The sequence below is a fragment of the Symphodus melops genome, assembly GCF_947650265.1.
Source record: "Symphodus melops genome assembly, chromosome: 11".
Lineage (NCBI taxonomy): Eukaryota > Metazoa > Chordata > Actinopteri > Labriformes > Labridae > Symphodus > Symphodus melops.
The window spans coordinates 19,789,321-19,816,065 of NC_136701.1; the positions used below are offsets into that span (position 1 = coordinate 19,789,321).

At 39.9% G+C, this 26,745-nt stretch overlaps 3 protein-coding genes across 4 annotated transcripts in view; 2 read left to right on the forward strand and 1 right to left on the reverse strand.

The window, feature by feature from the left end:
• The first annotated feature begins 1,195 nt into the window (after window positions 1-1,195).
• angptl5 (angiopoietin-like 5) lies at window positions 1,196-5,830 on the forward strand. Of its 2 annotated transcripts, XM_079356037.1 has the most exons (8): window positions 1,196-1,339; window positions 2,760-2,928; window positions 3,192-3,295; window positions 3,386-3,479; window positions 4,317-4,420; window positions 4,491-4,611; window positions 4,875-5,060; window positions 5,142-5,830. In XM_079356037.1, the coding sequence occupies exons 1-8, from the start codon at window positions 1,283-1,285 to the stop codon at window positions 5,459-5,461; spliced, it is 1,155 nt and encodes a 384-aa protein (XP_079212163.1). In that variant the 5' UTR covers window positions 1,196-1,282; the 3' UTR covers window positions 5,462-5,830. The 2 variants fall into 2 exon arrangements, with proteins under 2 accessions (XP_079212163.1, XP_079212162.1); XM_079356036.1 differs by having other exon boundaries at window positions 4,875-5,830.
• Window positions 5,831-8,205: 2,375 nt separating this feature from the next.
• On the forward strand, window positions 8,206-17,428 carry trpc6a (transient receptor potential cation channel, subfamily C, member 6a). The gene is made up of 14 exons (XM_079355082.1): window positions 8,206-8,408; window positions 9,451-9,779; window positions 10,608-10,740; window positions 11,097-11,397; window positions 12,476-12,661; window positions 12,972-13,136; window positions 13,236-13,473; window positions 13,546-13,773; window positions 14,160-14,424; window positions 15,294-15,489; window positions 16,312-16,512; window positions 16,719-16,775; window positions 16,896-16,971; window positions 17,053-17,428. The coding sequence occupies exons 1-14, from the start codon at window positions 8,233-8,235 to the stop codon at window positions 17,181-17,183; spliced, it is 2,682 nt and encodes an 893-aa protein (XP_079211208.1). The 5' UTR covers window positions 8,206-8,232; the 3' UTR covers window positions 17,184-17,428.
• A 65-nt stretch (window positions 17,429-17,493) lies between these two features.
• arhgap42a (Rho GTPase activating protein 42a) overlaps window positions 17,494-26,745 on the reverse strand; it is a gene marked incomplete at its 5' end in the record, with an annotated part of 10,371 nt that continues 1,119 nt past the window's right edge. Inside the window, 21 exons of the mRNA XM_079355174.1 lie at window positions 17,494-18,019; window positions 18,524-18,603; window positions 18,731-18,802; window positions 19,358-19,520; window positions 19,611-20,309; window positions 20,804-20,954; window positions 21,033-21,192; window positions 21,516-21,621; window positions 21,764-21,822; window positions 21,908-21,992; window positions 22,127-22,201; window positions 22,307-22,369; window positions 22,479-22,518; window positions 22,720-22,798; window positions 22,908-23,017; window positions 23,149-23,249; window positions 23,335-23,464; window positions 23,839-23,943; window positions 24,575-24,685; window positions 24,803-24,904; window positions 26,370-26,467. Of these exons, the coding sequence (XP_079211300.1) occupies window positions 17,931-18,019; window positions 18,524-18,603; window positions 18,731-18,802; window positions 19,358-19,520; window positions 19,611-20,309; window positions 20,804-20,954; window positions 21,033-21,192; window positions 21,516-21,621; window positions 21,764-21,822; window positions 21,908-21,992; window positions 22,127-22,201; window positions 22,307-22,369; window positions 22,479-22,518; window positions 22,720-22,798; window positions 22,908-23,017; window positions 23,149-23,249; window positions 23,335-23,464; window positions 23,839-23,943; window positions 24,575-24,685; window positions 24,803-24,904; window positions 26,370-26,467 (2,678 nt within the window). The 3' untranslated portion in view covers window positions 17,494-17,930. The remainder of the gene's footprint in view (window positions 18,020-18,523; window positions 18,604-18,730; window positions 18,803-19,357; window positions 19,521-19,610; window positions 20,310-20,803; window positions 20,955-21,032; window positions 21,193-21,515; window positions 21,622-21,763; window positions 21,823-21,907; window positions 21,993-22,126; window positions 22,202-22,306; window positions 22,370-22,478; window positions 22,519-22,719; window positions 22,799-22,907; window positions 23,018-23,148; window positions 23,250-23,334; window positions 23,465-23,838; window positions 23,944-24,574; window positions 24,686-24,802; window positions 24,905-26,369; window positions 26,468-26,745) is intronic.

The following is a 26,745-nucleotide window of genomic DNA, read 5'->3' on the forward strand; positions in this document are numbered from 1 at the left end:
TCTATGTCTTTGGTATCAGAATGTGAGTTTTGCCTTGAAAAGCTCATAAAGCCTGATAGATAATCAGCTTGGGATAAGCATCTGTAGCGTACCTATGCATTATGACTGAAAACCAAGGGTTTTCATCCGAGGATGACAAAACTGTGGGAAGTTTGTGCATGTCTAAGCACATAATAGATGGTGTCTTGAGTTCTGTCTGAATCTGTATCTGGCATAAGAGTATAAATGATCTGGTCTTACAGCCGAATGATCCAAAATATTTTCCCTCATCTATCAAAAAGTTTCACAAGAATACAACTTTATGATAAACAGATACCCCACAGTCCTGTCTGCATGTTCTCATGATCTCACCTGGTAGATACAACATGTCATTCAAATGCGTCAACTACTTCACAAGAGTGGGCTCTGTAACATGGGGCAGATGTTGGGGCCCCGAGGCTGTGGCACCAGGCCTTTCACATTCCTTTGCCTGACCAACCAAGGCTGTAAACTCACACAGGTTAAGAACAACAGCAAATCTTTTCTCTGGATCTCACAGCAATTTATTTTTTTTCCAGGGAAGCGATGGGTCAACCGGCTCCAGCCGGATCCTAACGGGAATCGGCTGCTGCCCTTTTATCACTTTTCACTTTCCTCACCACTTGATGTGGAGTAATTGGTCTGACCTTGTGGGAGGCTGGTTTTAGTTATAGTGGTCAACAAAGAGAGGAGAGGGGTTCAATTTGGTGGGAGGACAAGAGGCACCCTGCTTTAAGCTGCAGCTTCCAGGCAAAGACACAAGCAGAGAGAAAGTTATCCTTTATTAAAACCAACCTTCTCACTTCCTTTTCCACATCTGTTTCTAATGCTGGTGGCAGATAGAAACCGCTAAAAACTGTGGCTTGTAACAGAAACACTTAGGGAGAAGGTAATCACTCTTTACCACAGATCTTGAGTCAGCACATTCAGCTCCCTGTTAAAAATAAATCCAGACTTTTATCACCTGAATATTTACAAATTTGATCTCCTCTTAAATGGGCTGCTGTCACAGGAATTTTACAGGGAAAAGTGGGAGTGACTGGTCGAACAACCCTGACTGGTGACTGGTGGAGGTGGAAAAGGGAGGCACTACAGCTTGGAGGAAGTTTGACATCTGAGATGTGGCAGCAGATGCAGACTAGAACTTGGTAAATGAGAAGGATGGACGTGTGAAGGAAAAAAGCAGACTCTGTGGAAAAATTAAAGAGTGGCTGCTGGTGACGGAGTAGAGTTCAGGAAATAATCACAGTCAGACGTCACTGACATGATGTGGAAAACAACTGTCCTCCTCCTGCTTCTGTCTCATCTGCTCTCCTCTACAGTATGTATGATATCATGCATGTCATAAATGTTTTTAACTTTAGTCAGCCCTCTGTCTTGTCACCCAAACTCATTATTGTATGTGTGTGTAAAATATGAGATTTTAGGGTTATTTTGTTTCTAAATGTAGAAGAAAAACAGCTGCCTCGTGTCTCCAATGACATGGAAAATAAATAGCTCTGAGAATTACTGAGGGTTATAGGTTTGGCATTATGGATTAATTGAGAATGTTATTTCATGAGTTTCATTTCATTCACATCATTATTGTGCTCATGTGTGGGAATAGAGTAAATGTTTAGAAAAGTCTTTAAAGGCTTTAATAGTAATAATGTAATTTAATAACACTCAAAAAGTAAATGTTCTGCACTCAAACTTATCACTAGTCAAATCAATAAAGCACAATTAACTAAATGTACTTAAATGTACTGACTGTAAAAGTAAGACTACCTTAACAAATATATACTAATTATTATTACAGAGCCATTATTTGAGAGCACATAATGTTTTAAAACGGGTTGTGTTCCTTTTTTAAACATTCTTTTAAACATTAAAACTTCCCAAAGGTAAAGTGGACTTTTGGAGCTCCCATTGCTAACTTCCAGTAAAGGTCATAAACTTTCCTCCTACAAGAAAACAGATGGGACACCAGTCAAAAGACAATTAAAACACATGTAAAATGTTTTTTGTTTTTCCCTCTAAAGTTACTTCTAATACTGCTGAATTATTTCTGATTGTTCGCGTTTCTAGCAGTTTACTTTGAATTCTTTTTTGATGCTATAAAAAAAGGAGGTGATCATGATGTAAAGCTCGGCTGACAAGAGTTCTCACCAAATAATTTGAGTAAGGTGAGAGGAAATCTAACACACAATAAACACAAGTGTCATTGAACTTTTTAAAGCCCGATGTGTCCGCCTCAGACTGACACTTGAATCTGTTCTGCTGCGGAGTCTGCCAACATGAGGGATCTTTACAATTTTATTTGTATCGCTTAAAGGCTTGTTTTTGGTCAGCAGAAGGGGCACGTATTAAAACCTCTCATTCTTTCACTCCAAATTATTTCACCAATTCTATAGCCAATATGAGAGCAATAATTAATAGTGTTTGATTGTCTGAACAGCAAAAACTCATTCGGTTAGTTCCAGAAATAACCATAATAAAAGAAGGAGAAGCAGCTGCACGACACTTGTTATAAAGTTTCTTTTATACATTTTTTGAAGCATGGTATAATGCATTGGAATAACCTGGAAAATTACAGTTTTGGAGCCAATTAAACATTTCAGTCCTTCAGATGTGATTTAATTTGATAATGTCTCCAACAGAGGTAAAAATCTGATACTAAGGTTTGTCAGGGTTTTCTCTCGCTCTCTCTTGACCTACACCTGAGGATTTAACCATCACTGTATTTCTTTGTTTATTGTCAGGGAACAGAAAACATCATGCAATTGAACCAATCAGAAATCAATGAGGAGTTCTCTGATGCTCCTGTCAAAAGCCAGAAAGCTACAGGAGGAGTCAAAGGGTGGGACTCTTGCTCCATCCCGTGTGACATCACTGTCAAGCTGCTACGAGATGAGAAACATTCAATCTGTGGTAAAAAAATATTTTATTTTACAAAATGTGTGTGTCTGAAAAAGGTTTTTCTACCTTTGAGGGGACCACATTGGATCAGTCTTATGGGGACTTTTTCGTTAGGCTCTAGAATAAACAGAAGAAAAGACCAGGTTTATAAGTAATGTCGTAATGTAAAAAAATGATTGGAGATAAGCACTGGGCTTTATTTGTTATGTGAAATGCTTTGTTGATGACCTCACAGGTATTGATCATTGTACGTGTGTGCTTATGCGGTTATGCAGGTCAGTTACAGCAGTCTCTGTTGGCTTTTGGACGTAGCACCAGGAAGCTGATGAGGGATGTGATGGAGGAGCAGCAGAGAGCCCTGGACATCCTAAGCAGTCAGGTAAAGCAGAGTCTTCCTCTTAACTTGCGCTAATAAAGTTACTTAGCGTTCAAATGGCTTACTGCATGAACAGTAGTGTCATCTTTTCAGGTAACAGAGCTGATGAACAAAGTTCAGACTCTCAGCTCTGAAGTTCAACGAAGCAACACTGAGATGTACTCTATCAAACCTGTGCAATCCCACGGTAACTAACACATTAACTCATGTGATTTCACAACATTAATACCCTTGACTGACAATTTCCATAAGTTTTAAAAATGATTTTTAATTTAATCTGCTGTTCCTCAACAATCTGTCTAAAAGTTTAAGAATAACTTGACGTCAGCATGACACTTACAGACTTCCTGCATTTTGTATCGCTCTTAAAACATCACTCATTGGATTGTGGACATCAAAAGCTTTGTGTTTGGCATTTTGGCCGTCTCTAGAGGGTAGATATGCATTGCTACACCTCTATGCTTATTTAATTGTCTCAGTTGCAAACGTTCAGTACAATGGGAACAATGCACTAAAGCATAATCTTGTTTCATTCTGCATTTAAGTCCAATTGGGACTATAAATTACAAAATAAACATCATGTTGTAAAACTAAACAAAGTTAAGATCATACATTCACTGAAAAAAATGTACAGTGATAGTTGATATCACAAGTTAATGCATTTTTATCAATAACTTCATAACAATTTTCTTTCTTTTCTTCATAATTAGAGTGTCATCCTGTTAATTACAATTGCTTTGTTATACTCCTTGAGCCATATATTTCTGTTTGGGACACAGATATTTAAGTGTAAAGTGTGAGTAGCGCAGTGCACATTTTGTCAAGGAAGACTGGTTTTATTTTGATCCTTCTCAAATGCTGTTGATATGGCCAATGGTTTACCTCTCTGAATAGCCTAAATATAAGGCTGCACAATGTGATTACAGTCACTGTACTGTTGACAGACAGATAAATTATTGGACTCCTGATACACATTCATTAACAGAAGTTACTTTAGTGAGCGTTAATTTTCTGCTTTGACCAGGAAGGGACTGCAGTGATATCAAGGACAGTCTCATGTCAGTCGTCCCAAAGATCCCCAGCGGTATATACATCGTCCACCCAGAGAACACAGACTCCTCATTTGAGGTACTTTAATGATTTTTCCTGCCTGTTACTTAACTTTCAATCACAACTTATAACACAACATGTGCTGCAGGTTTTCTGTGAGATGGATTACATGGGAGGTGGATGGACGGTGATGCAACGCAGGACAGATGGATTGACTGACTTCAAACGTCCCTGGGCTGATTATTCCGATGGCTTTGGAAATCTTGCAGGTTACAGGAAGTTACTTTAGACAGTGATAGTTTTCAACCTTGGTTGTAGAAGTGTATGCACTAAACACCTGTTCCTGCCCCACATTGCCAATAGTACTTCAAACAGTTGTGTGCTACACATCTCATTATTATCTTTCAATTTTGTGGAGAGAATTTCAACACAAGGCTGGAAAAATTCCATTAATGTTGGGCGCTGACTTTTTGTTTTTGTCATGTCTTTTAGTAACTGCACTCTCTCTCTCTCTTGTTATGTTTGTTTGTAGGAGAACACTGGTTGGGTCTGAAGAAGGTATTCCATTTAGTAAACCAGAAAGAGACTCGGTTCCAGCTTCACATCGCTCTGGTCTCCAGTGATGACATTACCTCTTATGCGTCATATGATGATTTCCATGTGGACAGTGAAACCCAATTCTTCAGTATACATCTGGGCAGATATGCAGGCAGCGCAGGTAAGACACAAGAAGTCACCCTAAGCTACAGATGTTATTTTGTTTGCACTGTGAGCCTCTTGTTTGTGTGTTTCTATACAGGTGATGCGTTTCGTGGCTACGAGCAGGAGCACAACCAGGACACGGCTCCATTTAGTGCCTCCGATGTGGACAATGACGGCTGTAACCCTTTTTGCTCCATTGACAACCGCACAGTGGAGAGCTGCAGCACTATACAAAACAACACAGGATGGTGGTTTAACCAGTGTGGCCTGGCAAACCTGAACGGCTCTCCTGAAGATGCAGAGCAGAACCTGGGGCAAAAAACGCACATCCTGTGGGACACCTGGAGACAGAACGGGATCCCTCATACTATTAAATCTGTTACTATGAAGATCAGGAGGATGGCAACCAATAACTGAAAGACAGGAGAAAGTTGAGAAGAATAAGCAGAAGGAGAATAGACAAAAGCACATTTTGTACATGTGTCACTGCATATTTGTACAACATAAAGTTTGAACAGAATTAAAGGAACTTTGGTTTTTATTGTTTTAGCTCTATCAATTTTTCTCAAGTATGCTTCAAAAGTGACAATAAATATATGTGCTAAAAATGCATTCTAGAGCAACATATCAGTAAAATAACTACAAGGACCATATAGTGATTTACATATATCCCTAACTGCATATTGCTTATAAATGCTTCACAGTAGCATTTTTAATTCTAGCCTATTTATTTCGATTATGAACATTTTTTTTGTTGCTTAAAGTGTGTCAACATTTTAACATCCAATATATGAAATTGATCTGGCTTTTGTGAGGCTGTGGCAAAATAATAACCAGCTAAAATCATACTCAATGTTTTCAAACTCAGAAACTCAGAAAAATCTGGACAGGTGCTATACCTTCCAGCAGCTGATGAAAGTGACGCTCTTATTTGAAAGAGATACCAAACCCGTCCAGTAGGAGGCACTGCGAATCTTTCTTTACATGAACAACAAGTGGATCAGTAGTAGTTTTCAATCTCAGAAGGAAATTTACAATATTGTTATTTTAAAGGAGGAACAATACCACTAATTATGACACGACAAAGTTTATGAAAATTCTGTTCTCAATGAAGACTCAGCAAATAAAGTTTAATAACAGTAATATTGTGAATATATTCCTAATATTATTTTCTGTTTTGGAAGTATTCTGTCTCTTTTCTCAGATTTTTTAAATGTCCCTGTCCTGTCTCGAAAACATAAGTCAGTACTTTACCAGTGTCATATAATAAGAAAAGTCCAAATTAAAATTTTAATTTAAAGGCGGTTTTGCTCTACAAGAACTTCCTCAGGCCAAAAAAGCTGAATGGTAACACAACAAGCAGAAACAAACACATGAACATGGTAACTAGTGGACTTTGTTGAATATTATGTAGACATAAATTGTGCAGTTTAGAAAATATCAGTGGCTGACATACACATCCATTACAAGCAAAAGAAATAAAGGAAGAATAACATTTTAATTTTATTATCCCAAAATTTCAGTTAAATGAATTTATATTTAAAGTATGAATAGGAGTGGGAAATGAATTTATAGATAATGTCCCTCTCCAATATTTCTGTTTCTGCACAGACGCACATATAGATCAGCAAGAGTAAAACAGTTTAAATATTGTGTGTGTGTGTGTGTGTGTGTGTGTGTGTGTGTGTGTGTGTGTGTGTGTGTGTGTGTGTGTGTGTTTAATTGCTAATGATCCTGCTGATAACGCTGAAGGAGCTCAGGCTCTTTGTGTGGTCTGGTATGTGTATATTGACACAGTAAGTGAATCTATTTCCACAAACACACACTAACACACATGTACACATAAAAAGACTAATCAGTTTCTTGCCTACTCTGATTGTGTATGTTTGTGCTAATCGTGTTTACATCTTGATCTTGGGTCTGTTCTGTTCTGAAGAGGAAGTCGCAACAAAAAACCAACACTAGTGACATTTGTCAGAGTTTACCCTCTTTCACCCTGCCATCCTCCTCGTAAAATGTAACACTGTTACGTCATATAACGTCCAAAGTGCCTAATCTTCAGCAATCAGGACCTTAAAAGGCAATTTCCACTGCAACATACGTACATCAAGAGGCCCCACTTTATCACATTTTAAATGCTGACAGAGTCGTTTGATGATATGGGACATGTTGGATCAAAAACAGCCCTAAAACAGAGAGGCATAGTTTACTAAATCAGTTAACAATTATAACAGTGGAAAATGAAGATGAACACCTTAGATCATCAGAAAAGGGCATAAAGTAAAGCAGTTGTGTGTGTGTGTGTGTGTGTGTGTGTGTGTGTGTGTGTGTGTGTGTGTGTGTGTGTGTGTGTGTGTGTGTGTGTGGGTGTGTGTGTGCATCCATTTAAACCTGAAAAGTTACACAGGGTTCAAAACACCTTTAACCTGCTGTTGAGGAGATACCTGTTTGCTTAAATCTATGCATTATGCACAAGTTTTTCTGTGTCTGTAAGTGTGTGTGCGTGGGTGTGTGTGGGTGTGTGTGTGGGGGTGTGTGTGTGGGGGTGTGCGTGTGTGTGTGTGGGTGTGCGTGGGTGTGGGTGTGTGTGGGTGTGATTGTGTCTGTATGCAGTGGGGGTTGTCATTTTCCCACACTTGAAGGAAACAGAGTGAGCACACAGGAAGCAAAGTCTACTGGGAATTTAAACCCTGAGGAATCTCATCTGCTGTTCATCAGCCATCAGTAACTCGTGCAAGCAAGCACACACACACACACACACACACACACACACACACACACACACACACACACAGACAAAACTCAACATGTTCTGTAAACACTGTGGTTTTAAATAGCATTTTACAGCCAGATCATAAAAAAAACTGATGGCAAAATTTTGAGAAAATCTCTTTTGTTAGTTTTTTTTCCAAATCACCCTGTATTCTTTAAACAAACGCAGACTTTATCACAGGAATATTCAGCTGAAACAATCGAGGTAAAAAGCTCCATGTATCCCCATAACGTTAGTGTGTTCAGTCATAACACTGAGCTGCCCTGCAATGTCTGTTAAGTTCAAAGAGTTGTGTAAATAAAAGTGTAGTGGGACCCAGAAGGATGCATTCTTTCTCAAGGACAGTGAAGGACCAGGGGGGTGGGCAAGAAAAGGGACACCAGGGCATGCCACAGACAGTTGATTACTCCTTCATATGGAGCCAGAGCAGACCCTTGACTACACCTCTGGGATGAACCACAGACCGCCAGCGGTTTATCACAACAGCCGACCTGTGGGCTACAACAACAGCCCCAGAGCTCGGAGTCGGGATAACCTGCTGATGTACGATGACTTCAGAGAGGAGAGCGGTTTCACTGGAAGATGTCTCGGGTAAGTCCCTCTGTCACATCCCTCCTGAGTGGCAGCATTATGTGTTTCTATTTTTAAACAGCACGATAGTTATATAAGTTATAGCTTTAGAATAAATGTTTGAATACTTCTCTCTTCTCTCTTCATATTTTATAGTTAAATGAAACATTGTAAAACAAATGTGTAATTAAAAAAAGTATGATGGGAATTTACATCAGTAAATGTCAGAGGAATTTAATAAAATGTCATGTAACAATGGTAATTTACTTGATATAATGTTTTCCTTCAGATAAGTGATAAACTACTGGTGTCAAATTTTGTTTTCCTATTTGCAGTATCAAGCGCTCATCTTTTACATTTTAAAACACAATTTGCTAATGTTGCAGGTCGTTCTTAAAGTATACGGATATTTATATATTTATATTATCAATAAATTAAAGAGAGAGCAAAAGATCACTTGAGATTGTTTTTAAAGCTCCTGAGTGGAATTTTCCATTTGTCGATTTTGGCTCCTCCTGTGGACAAAGTGGTTCAAATCAGTCTTTCCTGATTTTGTGTTGTAGGCTGAATTTATATTTGGAAATATAGTTTTGAAACACAAAAAAGTATGCTTTCTTTCAACTTGTCACTCAATGTAAACAATCACTGTGGTATATGTGAAAAGGCTGTTTATGCAGTGTGCTCTAAATCATCTTGGCAGACATTGTGACCCCACCCTAAAAGTAACAAGTGTTTAAATTACTGTAAACAAATAGTAAATCCATTCACTGATGGCCTTGTTGTTTCTTCAGGTCACTTAACGACACAAACAATAATTTAAACATGTTTCATTACTGGACTCCACAGAACTTTAAGATGGTAAAAAATGTTGGTTAAGTACATTTTAGTGCAATTAACGATGAAATCATTGGCTGATAAAAAGCCTATAAAGTGATATAGAATTGTGAAGGGTGAATAAGTAACCAGAATGTGCTTTGCAAATCCCTTTTAGTGTGTTTATATAATAACCATGTAGACATTTTATAGCCTACTGTGGTGTTTATATCCCCTAAATGTCTGGCAGGCACAGCAGCTTGGAGAGACAGCTCCTGGCTCCTCTCAGCGCTGTTAAACGACGCCAGGCCCTCCGGGGTCCTGCCTACATGTTCTCTGCTCCCTCTGTCAGCCTGACAGAGGTTGAGCAACGTTTCCTGGAGGCTGCTGAATACGGTAACATACCAGAGGTACGGCGCATGCTGCTCCACGTGCCCAACTTGAATGTCAACGCCGTGGACTACATGGGCCAGAATGTATTGCAGCTGGCTGTGGCCAACGAACATCTGGAGGTGACGGAGCTGCTGCTGGGGAGGGCGGATCTGGCCAGAGTGGGAGACGCCCTCCTGTTAGCCATCAGTAAGATGTGTGCAATTTGTGTGGTTAGTAGGCTCATGGCCTATAAATGAAAGTAAATGTTAATCTCACATGGCAGAAAAGTAATACAGCATTTAAACTACCTTTTATTTCAAGAGATTAAGACACATACGTGACTTTGCGTCGTTTATTAGCCTAAATAAATTGTTTATGCCTACTTACTGTATGAAAGAACATTATGAAAAGAAACAGTAAAATACTCTTGTGCAAATAATACTGGCACAATTAATGCTAATATACACAAATGTAGCCAAAAAGATTAAGTGAATGCAAAGTCTTGCTTACAGTCAAACTAACAAATGAAAACGAACAGCTTTCTTGGATTATTTGTAGGCTTCTTTGACACAATTGTGAGCCAACCTTCCCAGCATTTACTTGAAAAAGGCCTCCCTAAAAAGGACTTTCTACTTCTGTTTTCTCCTTAAAGAAAGCAAGTTGTCTCAGATTTTACTATGTGGGAAACTGAACGAAAAATAACTTTTAAATATCGTGTAATTTTTCAACATAGTTAAAAGTTCTTTAAAAGACCTGGACTAGCCTACCAAGTAGGAACTTCTACTCCAAAAACACCTCATCTAAATGAACAATTTTTTTTTCAGGCATTAAGGGATTTTTCAACCAAATAAACAGTACATTAATCTTTAGTTTTGAGTCACTTCCGGTTACATTTTAGTAACATTTAGCTTCAGAGCTGTCACTCTTCTAGCTTGTGGAGTCATATAGTTTCAATTACATCTAACAAAAGAACCAAGAACTAAACCACACCAACATGTGTGTGTGTGTAACTGTGTGGTTATGTGTGCATTGCAGGTAAAGGTTATGTTCGTATCACAGAGGCCTTGTTGTGCCACCCTGCATTTAGAGATGCCAATCGTCTGACAGCGAGCCCTGCTCAAGCAGAGATGTTGGATGACTTCTACGCTTATGATGAGGATGGAACTAGGTGAGACATTCGACAGGCAGAGGCAAAAACATATTCGCTAACTGAGATGAAAATAAAACGAGGCCTTACAACTTACTGAAGCCATGGTGTGAGACAATGTATTTAGTTGCCGTCTCTTTCCCCATACATATGCCAGGATTGTGTTTGTATATATAATTCAAATGCTGACTGACACATATCCCGCGTGGGTTGTCTCTTGTGGATGGTTGTTCATATTTTGTATTTGAGGTATCCCATAATTATGTTTATTCTCATAGGGAGAGGGTTGACTTCAGGAAAAGTAAATAGCTGTAAATATTCAAGAAACATGTCTAAATTGTTTACAGTCTCTTGTGTGTTGATGTTCATCCAAACAGGTTCTCTCATGATGTAACTCCAGTGATCCTTGCAGCGCACTGCCAGGAGTACGAGATAGTTCATACTCTGCTCAGTAAAGGTGCTCGTATCGATCCTCCTCATGATTACTTCTGCGGGTGTGACTCTTGTAACTACCAGCAGCAGTTTGACTCCTTCAGCCACTCTCGATCCAGGATCAATGCCTACAGAGGACTCGCCAATCCTGCTTACCTCTGCCTGTCCAATGAAGACCCAGTTCTGGCTGCTTTGGAGCTCAGCAACGAACTGGCGATGTTGGCAAATATTGAGAAGGAATTTAAGGTAAAGATATTACAGTAGGATCCAGATGTTTCTTCTTGCTGTAATCTCAGGTCACTTACAGTCAGTGCTGCTGTACACAAGTATTTAAAACCAACCTATCATCAAATACACAAGAAGTATAATAGCCATGCTGCTGCCAACCAGTCACCTGTAAAAGCTGGCAGTAAACACAAGAACATTTTATTAGACTTTAAAGAGGAAGCAGAAACAGATGGAGTGCTAGATCTTAGAGTCACTGTTGACATTGATGGTAGACACATATTTAACAACTATAATTATTATACACTTACAGAAGGACTGTATACTACACTCATCATTTATAAAATCAGTGAGACAATGCGAATGCACTGCTAAACAATACTAAGTATGCAGCCCTCGTGGAAGGATTAATTATATTTTTAACTTCATGTAAACAATCTGTGCTCTCTCACTCAGCATTATTATTACATTTGACCTCATGGATGGAGGGAGAAAAGCCATGCTTGCACATTTTGATGCAGCCACAGGAAGCTCAAGCTAGATATCAACTACCCTCCAAATTAATTGGTGCCAATTAATGATTGAGAAAACAAAAGCTATATGCAGGAATTCATCCCTTTTTTGAACAAAAGTAGAAACAGTGAGCTATACGGTAGGTCAGAAGAGCTCGTTATTTTTTGTACTTCATATCTTTATGATAAAACTGAAGGAATTTATCGCTCATTGCACATTATTCTCATATCATGCTAGTATATCTATTGTCTAATATTCTCAGTATTTAGTGCTTTTAATGTCTCCCTAAAGTAATTGTTTTTGTTCAAACTTGCCAGAATTGGCTTCCATTAATTCTGTCAATTTTAATTGGAAACAAATATTTATGTTAATCAAACAGGACAAGAGCCCAAATGAGTCAAAATATCTATCTTACATGAGTGTTATAAAAAAAAAAAAGTTTACTTTTGGGTCGCAGTCTGATAAGTTGGTCATGCTGTTGTCTCTAGAAATGATTCAAATATATTTGTCACTGCATCGGTAATACCTGCAGCACATATTTCAGGTTTCACCCACTGATGAACATTTTTCCTCTCTGTGTTTGTAGCACGATTACTGCTGTCTGTCCAGCCAATGTAAGGACTACGTGGTGGGCCTGCTTGATCTGTGTCGCAGCACTGAGGAAGTGGAGGCAATTCTGAACGGGGAAACTGACTCTGAGGACTGCTATGACATAACAGGTCGCCCCTCTTTAACGCGACTGAAGTTAGCCATCAAGTATGAACTGAAAAAGGTGAGTACACAGATGGATTTCATCGTCAAATCCAAACCACATCAAACCAGAAACGCACAAAAAAGATTCTGTGTGACTCTGAGTCGATTCTGTGTGACAGCTGAGTCGTCACATTTTTTTTTAGCTTCTTCATTTGAAGTCTAAGTAACAAGCTGTTCCCTTCCCATAATATACATTTTATTAAATATATCCACCCACTCCTCCATTGTGGGGGGTTTAGGATGCAACAAATGTATAGCGATACCAAATAGGTAAATCTTAAAGTGCTTTATTTACCTCTTTCTTTCTCTGTAATTTCGGTGCCTTTCAGTTTGTGGCTCATCCAAACTGCCAGCAACAGCTGCTAAGTATCTGGTACGAGAATCTGCCCGGCCTGAGACAACAAACCACGGCCATCAAAATGCTGGTGGTGCTGGCGGTGGCTATAGGACTGCCTGGACTGTCTCTGGCTTACTGGATTGCTCCATGCAGCAGAGTAGGTAACATTTATGATTTACATGACTTCCAGATATACATTGAACTCTCTGCAGGATGGTTTCTCTCATCATCTCATGGTGTTGTATCCCTCTCATAGGTGGGGAAGGTGATGCGAAGCCCCTTCATGAAGTTTGTGGCCCATGCCTCTTCCTTCACCATCTTTCTCGGTCTCCTCATCCTGAATGCTGCAGACCGTTTTGCAGGCACCACATTGTTACCAAACATGACCCACCATGATCACCCAGAAGGACCCCACAATGACCCCCTGCTGCTCTTCCGCACGACAACCACCCCTTTCACAGGGATGGAGATCCTCATCATTGCGTGGATCATGGGTAAGCATCGAACATTCTCATTTGAACTCAAGTCAGCCTGTTTGTGACATCTTTGGACCGGTTCTGTTACAGGCATGATCTGGGCTGAGGTAAAGGAGATCTGGAGTCAGGGGCCAGGCGAGTACCTGCTCGAGCCGTGGAATTTTCTGGACTTTGGGATGCTGGCTATCTTCCTCGCCTCCTTCAGCTGCCGCTTCTCCACCCTGAGACGCGCTCATATCGCCCAGACCTATGTGCGCACACACTACACAACACTGATAAATGTCACACTGCCTGCTGACATACACTACTTCACGCTGGGTGAGCACAGAATCACACGTACGCAGCCTCACACATCGACACACTCTAAATAAGAAGTGTTTAAAAAACATTTACTCCATGTATAAACAGTTGCTGTGAGTTAGGCGGTGCGCTGCAGCTGAGAGGACGTTTGTTGGCTTTGGTCAGGCTGATAGTTGCCAAACAGCAGGAATCTGTCTGATTCTTTGAGGATAAATAGACCATATGGAAGCCTCTGCAGGATAACTGAAAGGAAAAGGTCAACATGAAATGACTATGAGATTAATGTTTACCACTTGTAGTACGGTTACTGTTATTACCTGCTGCCTTCTTTGAAAGATTTCCCTTTTAAAAAGTAGTTGTTAAACAAGATCTTTTCTGACTGATTCTCGCTCTCTTTTTTGAAGCTCGTGTGAAATGGTTGCCGTCAGATCCTCAGCTGGTGTCTGAGGGCCTGTACGCCATCGCCGTGGTGCTCAGCTTCTCTCGTATTGCTTACATCCTCCCTGCCAACGAGAGCTTCGGTCCGCTGCAGATCTCTCTTGGCAGAACGGTCAAGGATATCTTCAAGTTCATGGTTATCTTCATCCTGGTGTTTCTGGCGTTCATGATCGGCATGTTCAACCTGTACTCTTATTACCTGGGGGAGAAGCAGAATGATGCCTTCACCACGTGAGACACTGACTCTACACACTCGCACTTTATAGTTCATATTTTGGGGTTTCATGTCTTCTGATAGATTTGAATTAAAACACTTTGTATAAAGAAATGCTCAGCGATAAACCCTTCTTTCAGGGACTTGAGGATTTTCTAATATTCAGAAGAGAGTAGATTTTTGTGTTTACATTTGGGGATTAGTTTAAAAATGAATCCAGCCATGGCCTTTATTTATTTATTTTTGCTTAACTTGATTTGAGACAAAATGCTAAAGAATGGCTACACTCACAAGCTGTATTTGTAAAAGCTAAAACATTGAGAACATAAAAATGACAATTAAGATGTTTTAATAATTCATATTAAAATACATGTTTTTAAATGCTCATAATAATTGAAATTGGTAGATTTGGATCAAATTCACCTACAAAGACTGGTCCAGGTACGTTATTGTTTGCAAAAAAGAAGTATTAATTCCCCTTCCTTGGGATTCAAGGTGGAAAACTAACATTTAGTAATTGAATGTTTATGTTTAGGTGAGGGTTTTCTCATTATTCGATACGATTATGACACCTAACAATCACCTAAAGACCACAAAGGGGTTCTACCTCTAAGATGGAAATGTTAAATGATACATACAAAGCCCTTCATAATTAACAAAGATTTGAAATAATTCATAATCCATCTTTGGCCAGTTTGACTTTTCTATAAGAAAAAAAAAGGAAAATCAATAGTTGCTAAAAAGCTTAAAAATCAATAAAGAAAAGAAACATTTATTGTCCTCTGTTGTTTTTCTCCCAGAGAATCTTTAAAATCTGAAGATTAATGGGTTGTTTAAGATTGAAAATACCTCTTCCTGTCTTTTTCCTCTCTGTGCATCTGTCCAGCCTGGAGGAGAGCTTCAAGACGCTGTTCTGGGCTATATTTGGACTGTCTGAGGTCAGGTCTGTGGTGATCAATAACGGCCACAAATTTATTGAGAACATCGGTTACGTGCTTTATGGAGTTTATAACGTTACCATGGTGATAGTGCTGCTCAACATGCTCATCGCCATGATCAACAGCTCGTTTCAGGAGATTGAGGTTTGTCATCAAAAGTCATCGTGCTTCAGATACAGGCTCATAACTTAGGACGCCTGACAAAACATTCACTGCCAAGACTCAAGTTCAAGTCTTTTGTGCATGTTTGCAACATGGAGGGCCCTTTTGTCTCTCTTTTCTTCTGATAAGGGGACAAAAAAGTTGTATCCCTCACGTCCTGCATGAAGCAACAATCACACAGCATTGTCTTTATTTCTGATCTGTTAGTATGAATGCTATTTAACTGTAATATATGCCCTATTTAAACCATAAAAAAACTAATATATATGCTTTCAACATTTCATTTCCTTCCTTCAAATGTGCAAAACTTGACATTTACTGTACAGATGAGCTGATTTTCTTAGCTTGGCAATAAGACCAGTGAACCCGATTCTTCTCCCTTCTTCTCCTTTATTTTAAATAAAAATAGTGACCTGATCCTGAGCACAATCCTGAAGTGTTGTCTGGTAACCAGAAAAGTTCACTGCATGAGCCCAGTTAGGCACACAGCCCCCTGTAAAACCTCAGCTTGTCTAATACGTTGTGCTTTTTATGTGTGTGGATTAGAATAACAAGATAACAGTGGAGTAATTAGTCAGCATCAGAGGCTTCTGTCTCCAGCTTCATGCCATAATTAGCATCAATTTTTAAACTCTCGATCACAAAGCAAATGAAACCATTTTACAATGTTTAAATCTTTTCTGTTTAGTTTGATTGGCTGTGTTTAATGCTACAGCTAGTTTTCAGCTCGTGTTTTGATTTTCTCTTCACTCTTCATCACTTTTGTTTCCTTCGTTTTCTCCTCTCGTATTCTTTTCTCTTCAGGATGATGCTGACGTCGAGTGGAAGTTTGCTCGGGCTAAACTTTGGTTTTCTTACTTCGAGGAGGGTAGGACATTACCTGTGCCCTTTAACCTGGTCCCCAGTCCAAAATCTATGCTGGGACTGGCCACAGCCATCAAATCACTGCTTCTGCACTTTGTAACAAGACATGCTGAGCAGAAAGCTGAGACACAGCTCAAACAGGTAGCACTCAATGTGGACTCACATGCAGCTTACAAGTTCTCTCACACACACTTTGTGCTTCATACTCAAACTTTAAAGGCAGAGTCAGAGCACCTCCCAGTGGTTTTCTTGTTGCAACACAGGCTCCACTTCAGACCTGAACACAAGTTTAACCTGTGACAGTCCTGATGATGTTCAGTCAAGTTAACTTCAGCTTCATTTTGCAGCTCGGGGAAAGCAAAAACTCAGGATTTAGTACTTCTACCAGTCCAACCAGATATCAGGTAAGTGTTTGTAGGCAACTTTCATTAAAATGTAATAAGTTATCCAATTACTTCTTAGGATAAAACTAGACTTCAGCATTTGGAAAATGAAATCTTAACTTTCTGAAAATATATCTGCAGAAAATCATGAAGCGATTGATAAAGCGTTACATCATTAAAGCCCAAGCAGACAAAGAGAGTGACGAGATCACTGAAGGTGAGGTCGACAGAGCTGAATTCAACGTGTTTGAATCATAACTCTCAAGCTTAAAAAAATGTTGACCGTGTTCCTCTTAAGGAGAGCTGAAGGAGATCAAGCAGGACATCTCCAGTCTGCGGTATGAGTTGTTGGAGGAGAAATCCCAGAACATGGAGACACTGGATGGACTGCTGAAGAGACTGGGAGAGATCAGCACACCTGTAGAGTAGCACCACCAGCTGACCTGACGTGTACATAAAACTGTATAGAGATCAAATACTTCAAAGTGCCTGTTGTAGATACAGTATGATAGTTACAAAACACTGATATGAAAGAAAAAAATGTGAATAAAGGATTGAGGTTTAACATCTAACGTCAGTGCTCATAGTGAGTTCATTTGGACTCTTTGTCTGAAGAGTTCAGTTTAGACCTGCTCATTTTGTAAAGTGTCTTCAGATAACATTTGTCGCGCTGTTCTGATAAAAAATTGATTTATGACAAAAGAACAAAAAACAGCAACAGAATCTTCTTACAAAAACATTTGTTTTCAAAGACAGTTTATTTAGACAGCATGAAAACTGAAAAGAAATGTTGAGGCAGGATTCAGTCATAGAGAATCAGTTCATACTGTTCAAGGCACAGAGGTGAAGACATTTAAGCTTAACATGATTATTTACAAACACAAAAATTACTGATTTTAATAGACTGCATTAATGCTGATCATGACCATTAAAACAAGCGTGTATCTGAACAGTTATTGTTTTCTGAGCAGGTTAATAACACATCGTGGTCACACAAAGTAGTCCGATGGAAATACACCATTCATATGTAGCCCCAGTGATTCAGTGATAATAGTCACAGTTACATGGTAAATATATTATCTTCGATCAGCAGCACAGAGAATGACTGAACGATGTACTGGACAGTCCTAAAGTCTAATCTACATCTCGTCGTTACTCAGTGGTGGGTTGATGACATCACATGTATGAGATGTAGTTTTCAGGTACGAGGCCTGTTCTGCCGTTGTACGTCGCCTGAAGCCAACCCGGTTCCACAGACGGGTACACTACGGACAAAAACATAATCAGCAAGTCAAGACAAAGACCTTCATATAATAAAACCATTTTACAAAAAACATGCATCTACTTTATACGTGGACATTTAACAGCAACTTCAAAGCTAACTGTAAAACAACACAAAGAGCTTTACACACACAAATCAAATGATAGTTATTATAACACCTCAGATTCACAGACAACACTACAGTTCCTTCATGAACATCAGCAAAACCAAAGTGTCCTTCATTTCAGTTTTCACAAATATTATACATGTTCTATATACACTAGTTATTTTAATATATCATATTGAAAGTGTGTTCATCTAAATAATCTTTCACCATGGATTTCTTTTGACATGGTCGATCAACCTCTATGTCACATTGCTATGAAGGTGTTATCAATTCTTTAAAAAAAACCCCATTGAAAGTCAAATCTGATCAACTTCATTTTAAAAAAAAACATGACAATTGCTATTCAGATAAGGGTTCTCATGGAACTGGTGTTTTTCTCACCATTTGACAATAGCGCCCCCTGCGGAAAACTGAGTTCATGGCTGTGCTCTGCCTCGCAGGAATAAAGAGCTTTTGCGTCCCTAAAGAAAAGGAAAGGTTATTGAGAAAACAAATGAAGATGGATTTCCTTTTTTCTAAAGCATATGTTGTCCTCCATGTGAAGTAGTGACTAAGTGCTAACATCCAAACAAGTTGTGGTAAACATACCGTCCTGTGGAACAAATGTCTAACGCTGAGGAGAAGACTGAGCTCTCACGCTGTGCCAGTCTGGCTGATAACCTGTAACACAAAAACATCAGATCTGATCTAAATTAATTTTTTAAGATCATTTTCACTTGTCGCTCTGATTGAGAAAATCTAGATTAAAGTAAAGATAAACAAGTTTTGTCAACCAGCAGTTTTCAGAGATGAGTCATTTGCTTCTATTATGCATTAAAAAAACGGTTATATTTATAAATGTAAATGAAACAGGGGGTATTAAAACTGTTAGTGTCGAGGCACCATTAGCCGAGTGGTTAGAGTGTGTACCCCATGCTGTAGTCCTCAAATCAGGAGATCCAGGTTCAAACCCAACCACCCTCCCTCTCCCTGATTTGCGTCTCTATACACTGTCCTATCTCTTAAATAAAGACATGAAAATCCCAAAAATAAACCTTCAATGAAAAAGTGTTAGTGTCTCACGTGGCAGCCAGGAGAACAGTCACACTGCTCTCTTGTGATTCTATGGAACAAGATGTTTCCATTTGATTTCCCTGGGACGTAACACTCAAAGTTGTGTCCCATTAAAGGCCTATTAATGATCTAAGATCATTGATAAAGGTCACAGACACTCACACTGACGCCGGCCTCTGGTACCCGTTGCTGGCTGTGGTGGCTGCAGAGTGTTTCCCGGTCAGATCAGAGCCACAGCGAACATGTGAGATTCTTCGTGTTTGTGTTGCATCTCGTGGCTCCAGTGACATGAGACTCTGTACTGATCCGTAACAGCTTTTATAATCTGTGAGTCGACAGAGAACAAGAAATGAGAAACAAACATGGACGCGATCTGAACTTATCAACACACTTCATCAGGTACAGATGTACGAACCCTCAGAGATGTGTAGGGAGGTGAGAGAGGAAGATGTTGAAAGCCGGTAGGGAAATAATGAAGAGGAGGAGGAAGAGGAAGAAGAGGCTGTCCTGTAAGGTTTTCTGTGTTGGCGTGAAGGAGAGGTAGAGTCTGTCACTTTAGTTTCTTTAACAATGGAGGAGGTGTTTTTTTGATCCACAGACTGAATGCTCTTCAGAGAGGAAACAGACGACACTCTCTGCATGGGTTGACCCTCCCTGAGAGAGGAGGCTCGCTCAACAGAGGAGGGCTGGCCGGACAAGGAGGCTATGGAGGGAGTTCTTGATTCTTTTATAGATGATAAGGAGGCTGTCGAGTTTCCTTTGACAGACAGAGTCCGGTCTTCAGAGAGTAAAGAGGACAAGGAGGAGGACAAAGAGGAAGTCTGCTGGGCAGGAGTGAGCTGGGAGGAGGTCCAGGAAGAGGAAGGCGTGAGGCGAGGGGAGGCAGCACCGTTGGACTTCTGCTCCTGATTTTTCCCATTTGAAGAGATGCTGGATGAAGAGAAGGAGGACGCCGCAGGAGGAGACAGCTGAGCTTTGGTGGTCGAGCCGGGCTCGGCAGCAGGAGAGGAAGGAGGGGATGTCTGAGACAGTCCATTTTTTTCAGAAGAATGTGAGGACAGAGACTCCTGGCTGCCCATCGGAGTCGTGCTGGGGCTGCTGCTGAATGTGTCACCTGGAAGGAGAAATAAAAGTAAATCAAATGGTGAAGAGGCAGATTGAAAATCAGATCAGTAATCAGAAATTGCAGATTAATTTAACTATTGTGTCAGCCCAGACACAAGAATGTTTCTCCAAAATACACTTTATTGAGACATTAAGTCTTTAAACATTTCTGGATTGATTTTATGGTATAAATTCATGCAGAAACACTTTGGTATAAATCAATCTTTTGACTGAAGTTTGAGCAGAATTCCATAAACTTAAAGGATGAACTTCAACGTGTCCACTGTGGTTTTTAACTTGTTTTGATCAAATAACTGAAAGATGAATCATATTCCCATCACCCTAAACTCTTGACTCTTGTCATCAGATTTCTTTGTACCTCAAATTCTATCTCAAAAGTGAACACGTCCTTTGACATGTGCTGCAACATGTATTAAAGAGCTCTCAGTGTAAACATGAGGACATTTAAGAGCGTTGAGCTACAGGCAGCGCAGAGAGACTCACTGTCGTTGTCTGCCAGGCAGAGAGTAGGAGGGTAGAGGCGGGCCTTCCTCTTTCCAGAAGACAGACAGATGGCCTTGTTCCTCCGAGGAGCTGAGCGAGAGGATGGAGCCGGAGGTAACGGCAACGACAGGTCCGGAGCCTCACCAAAGATCTGACATGAACACACCAACATACTCTGTCAGATGTGTGTATGAGTGTGTGTTTTATGTTTCATATTTACAAGAACTACCTTGTGATGGTTTTCAATGATAAGCTCCACCACAATGTTCTGAAACTTGATGTTCATCATCGCCGCTACCGTCTCTTCCTGTGACCTCATCAGCGTGGGACCAAAGATCATTCCAAGGTTGGACACAGTCATCAGGTTCTGGTCACTGTGGGAGGATACCCTGCGTGCGAGCACACAAACACACACACACACACACACATTTGAGTTTAATATCATTCAAGACATAAGAAATAAGACGTTTGACTAATCTGTAAAACATTTTGAAGGAATTGAACCCTGCTAATTAAAGAAGAAACAAGAAAACGTGTATGACTCCTGGTCAACGTGTTTGTGTCATCAGGTTCCAGATTCACACAGCAAATAGAAAAGAGCATTTTCAAAAATATAGAAATACACCTCTACAGCTTTAAAAAACAACAACAACAACAACATATCAGGTGAATAAGATGCTCTAAAAGCCCCGTGGTGTTTTTGCACACTTACTTGAAGAGGTGGCATGTTAAGAGATCCAACAGGGCTCTGTTTTTTTCAGGTAGTTTGTGCACAAGAGCATGTATAGCTCTCACTCTGTACTTCTGGTCATCATACTCTATTGGAGAACAAGAGTCCAGTAGGATGGGATAAGTCTCAGTGGTAAGAAGGCGACATGGCGCGCACTTAAAATCACCATCAATACGTCTTTCATACTCTCTGTGTGTTCTTTGGTTTAAAAAGGGAGGGAGGGATCTTACTAGCAGCCTTGATGAATTCTTTATGCAGTCTGTAGGTCAGAAGTGGCTCTGCTAGACACCTGCAGGGACATGTGATGCATTACTGCATGAGCCACAAGAAGTGTTATAGCGTAAAAACAAAGAGCGCTTTGTGCTGAATGCTACCTGAAATAATTCTTGAGGCCGCTGGTGATGGTCTTGTTGTCCCAGGCGTCCGCGTCCAGCTGCGTGTCAGCAGGAGCTGTGGATGCTACGGGAGAGTTAATCAAAAATCAATTATCTCCACTGACTCATTTTTGAAATACACCCTCTATTGTGTGTGCTTCAGTTAAGCTTCCCCTCAAAGAAAAACATCCAACAGAGGAAATTAGGGTATGATCATACCGAACACGCTGGTCATCAACCGCTGCACTTTGGAGTTCACTCCCTCCGTCCGGTAAAGTCCCAGCATGGTAATGCCTTGACACAAATTCAGACGTATTAATGTACTAGATAAACAACGTACACAACAATAATCATCAGACTGTGTTTATCTTGTTTTAACATTTTAATCCAAACTAATACCTCTTGTTTCAACCAGCTCAATGCATTTCTTCACAAAGTTGAGGCCTGCCTCATTGAGAAAAGCTGTAAAAGAGACGTTATCGTTGATTCATTTCTGACATTAAAAGATGTTAAGAGAAAGATACTCCCAAAAAAAATAATCACAATAAAAAAAGAAAAGCAGGACACTCACTCTCCTCCTTTTTACTAAGCAAAGAAGGAAGAGTGTAAATCTGAAACAAAAAGGACAACATCTTCATGTTAGTCTGAGAATATGACCTTTCAATCACAATCATTTTGATGTGGTATGTGCTTTATAATATACAGCTATTCAGCATGCGCATATTGGCTATCATTGCTTTCCTGTGTTCACGTTGAAGGTACATTTTTGTTTTTGTTTTTTTTATTCTTAAAAAAATGATATATTTTCGTACCGGCTCTTTTCCATCCATCGCCTCCATCCATAGCCGCCTGTTGGCCTCAGAGAGCGCTTGCAGGGTGATGACACCATGTCTGCAGAGAAGGAGAGGCTCTATTAACTGAGCTCAATGCAAAATGATCGAGCCCACAGAATATAACATGCTATCACCACGCAACCATCTGGTCAACTTTTCGATCATACCTCTCCACCACCTCGATGTCAAAGCAGAAACGTTTGTCAATGGAATCCCTCTTCCTTCTGACGCATGAGCGCAGCCTGAACACCTCAGGTGTGACGTTAACCACACCGTTCTGTTAACAGATGAGAGCTTTCTGCACTTAACTGGCCACAGGTTGGACTTAGAAATGTAACTCTGGTCGAGGCAGGTAGAGCACATAAAAACTTTGGAAAACATGTTTTATTATCTGTTCTGCCAGCTCACCTGTCTGCTGGCCGGTCTGGCCTCTGTGTTGCTTATGCTGAACATCTTGGAGCCTTTTTCATAAGTGCAGTAGTATCTGGTCCACACGCTGCCCAATGGGCCTATAATAAGTAAACATACATTTCATGTATGTACACTTTAAATAATATACGATTGGATCATTCTAACGTTTGGAGCAGAGCTCACGTTTCTCCTGTAGGTACAGATATCCCTCCATGGTAAAGGAACTGGGGGCTTTGAAGTCTTCCTCTGCAGAGCGGATCCTCTTCATCAGCCTCTCAACCTCGGCACGCGTACTTTCAAAGTTATTGCGAGCCTTATCAACAAAAACAGGCAGAGAAAACAACATTAAAAGGAGAAATACATATCTATGTGTAACATTAAAAAATGCAGTTCGAACTCTTTTTACCCTACACAGCATTTTACCTTCAAGGAAAGGAAAGGACAAATTGTCAAGGACTTACAGCGAACAATGTAAGGCTGCATATTGAGCTTCTGATGCGTTTTTCTTTTTTGGCTGAAAGTACTTTAAATTATGTTTGAACATGTTCAGAGTATCAGGTGTTGTCAGTAGCATTAATTTCCACAGCATTTTCTAAGTGGCTTAGGGGGCAGGTAGAACTCCTTAAAAATACTTACAAATACTACAAACATGATAAACATTTGGGAGGTTTGAAAGGCAAGGCTTACATTCTGCAGGTTGAACTGCAGCTGCTGCTTGTAGGGATCAAACTCATTGGCCAGCTCGTAGCCCTCGTGGTAGAACGTAAACAAACCCTGCAGGAAGGCCAATAACTAAAGAGCAGAGGGGAAAATCCACAGGAAAATGTTAGCTGGGAGCTTGGGTGTGTTGAGTATGAAGAGAGGATTACAAGAGAATGATTGTCAATCATCTGTTAAGTCTATAAAGGAGAAGAGAAAAACTCGGCCTGTTGTACGGTCTGCTCCCTTTGTTTACCTTACAACAAAGAGTTTTCCTCTGTGTTTGGTGGAAGAGATCTCTGTACAGGAAGTGCTTCTACATCAACAGGAAATGGCTTTTACTGATATCTAAAACAGTTTTATCGCCGGCCAAATAGTGTGTGTTTTTTAAACCCTGACCTAGCTGCTTTTTCCTGATCTGGCCTGTTTACACAGACACATGCTCATGACTCGATGTTTACAAAACAGACTTGTCTGGCATATTTTCCTGTGATGAAACATTGTTTATTGTGGACAGTTTTTCCTTCCTGAGAGCTGTGACGACCCAACAGCTTAGATACATCTGAAGAAGTGACACGAAAACTCAACAAAGGCAAAAAATGCAAACAAAACCTTCTGCACTCAACTGAAGTGTGTATCCCCGGCCTCACATTCACTTATACAGTTTGGTTGTTCCCAAAGGCAAACAAAACAGTATAAAGTCAATATGTGCATGTGAACTCACCGGCTCAACAAACTCAAACTTCTTTCTCTCTTGCACCTCTTGGATCTTGAACACATACTGCAGCGATGCATCATAAAAAACTTGCCTGTCTTTACTCATCTGAGAATCCGCCTGCAACAAGAAAATCAAGAAAAAAAAACAAAAAAAAACTCATGTGAAGAGCTTTACATTACCTCACACATGAACAGTAGGACGAACTGGGTGAGCCCGTTTAGAAATCAAGTTTACCTCGAGGAGCTGCGACTCCTTCTTTTTCGAGGACAGGCTGAGGTGTTTCTCCAGGACAGAGTAGTATCTTTCTGTCTCCTTGTGAAACTGTTTCTTTCCCTCCTGAGGAAGACAGATTTATGAAGAACACAAATTAACACAGAAGACAGTGTCACACTTACCCTACTTGAATATATCTCACTTTTTCAGTATTGTTCATCGGTAATGAAACGTTTTTATACCTGGGTCATTTATGATACTTTTTTACATTTACATATTTTTACTTTTTGAACTTCTCAAATGCAGCGGCCATCTTGATATTGGAAGTAAATATGTGGTATGACATTAATACTTGAATACAGGAACCTTAGAATAATAAGATCTCTTAGGTGAGCGTAACGTCAAAACACTGCAACAAGTTTTTGTCCTTCTGTAATTTAAGTTGCAGTGATTTGCTGCAAGTAATGTAAATATGTTAATTGACAACTGAAGTGTGTTCATTTTCAGTTTGTTTTAGGGGGGATTCCTTTTACTTCAATTTGGAAATATGTTAAAGTTTCATGCATTCCATCATTATTTCGAATTGCAATGTTTCCTCTGAATTTATATGAGGGAAATACAAACTGTTTCATGGATGTCTGTAACACTCGCTTGGCTAACACCTGGACCACTAAAAAGACTAAAGCCCATGCTACAGTATTTAAAGGTGCAGCAGAAATGCTTACACACTTGCAATTACATTGTTAATATGCTGGTGATAAACATACATAGTTTGAATTTGCAGATATTTACATGAACAAGGTCTGGATACCTCTATCTTATATTTACCAAACAAAGGCCAGAGGTTTTTTAAGATGAGCGAAGCAGTTCAGAAAGCTCTATGACTCACTGAAGAGGAATCGTTAATAATCTAAACTAAGAGACACTGCCAAATAAATTAGGACAACAGATATTTTCCAAAACATCTGCAACTCCAAACTTCCCAAGAAAAGCCTCACTTTACTTGTTGCACAACATCAGTGTGCGTGTGCACGGTTCACACACTCCTGTGACATTCTGCGAGCTGAGCTGTGGGCTAACTGAGGGTAAGGTTTCACAGCTCTGACTAGTTATATTACTTTTTTTTTTTAAATCCTTGCCTTTTGTAGGAAGCAGCTATATATTCTGGGGGTTTTTTTCCCTGAGAGAGAGAAGAAGGAGAAAAGTGATAAATTGAGTTATAAGACTGGAGACAGCGGCTGAAACCAGACACTGGACTCATTTGTGTTTACACTGAGTTCAGCTATCTGTCTGTGTGTGACCCGCTCCCTGTCTTCCCTCTTAGCGTCCGTTCCCATGACCCTGTTACTGACACTGGACTGTCATCCATCGTTTAGCTGAGCAAACCGAATTCTCTGACCGCTCACAGAGAGATCCACTGAGACCACGGCAGAGCAGGGAAATCTTCTTGATCACCACCCACAGAGTTATGTAACTAATTTACACAAAGTGCTTCATGGACTGAACCTGACTTACTTGCTCCAGCAGAGCAGAGGAAAAGAAGGTAAAAGGTTCAGTTGATTTGTGTTCATTATCTACTGAGATATACCTTAACAGCTCCAATCTGCTCCTTACGAAACCTCTCGAGTGGTGAGATCAGCACGTCGTCTGCATTCTGGATCTGAGACAGAAACAGAGAAGTCACAGCTGTGTGTTAGAACAGTACATGTATGTACATTCAGTGTACATGGGGCCAGCTCTGATCACTTCACTGTTTGACTTGAAATGTGTTATATTGAATCTATTTGATTAAGACAAAACTTTACAATTATATTTGATTTCATTTTTCTTTAAGGAACATTATTTTTGACAATTCTGTTTTTGAAAAAAAATATGTTTTTAATTGATAAGAAGAGTAATAGAGCCTGACTAATATACTTATTGTTACCAGGGCCAGAAAATATCCAATGCAAGCTGTATGTGTA

What these genes read in the sequence shown, in the direction of transcription:
- angptl5 (XM_079356036.1), top strand. Translation starts at nt 1,283, where the DNA reads ATGATGTGGAAAACAACTGTCCTCCTCCTGCTTCTGTCTCATCTGCTC. An exon ending in CAAACCTGTGCAATCCCACG is followed by an intron (nt 3,480 to 4,316) that starts GTAACTAACACA and finishes TGCTTTGACCAG; the next exon opens with GAAGGGACTGCAGTGATATC. An exon ending in TGGCTTTGGAAATCTTGCAG is followed by an intron (nt 4,612 to 4,874) that starts GTTACAGGAAGT and finishes GTTTGTTTGTAG; the next exon opens with GAGAACACTGGTTGGGTCTG.
- trpc6a (XM_079355082.1), top strand. Translation starts at nt 8,233, where the DNA reads ATGGAGCCAGAGCAGACCCTTGACTACACCTCTGGGATGAACCACAGA. An exon ending in TTCACTGGAAGATGTCTCGG is followed by an intron (nt 8,409 to 9,450) that starts GTAAGTCCCTCT and finishes AATGTCTGGCAG; the next exon opens with GCACAGCAGCTTGGAGAGAC. An exon ending in ATATTGAGAAGGAATTTAAG is followed by an intron (nt 11,398 to 12,475) that starts GTAAAGATATTA and finishes CTGTGTTTGTAG; the next exon opens with CACGATTACTGCTGTCTGTC.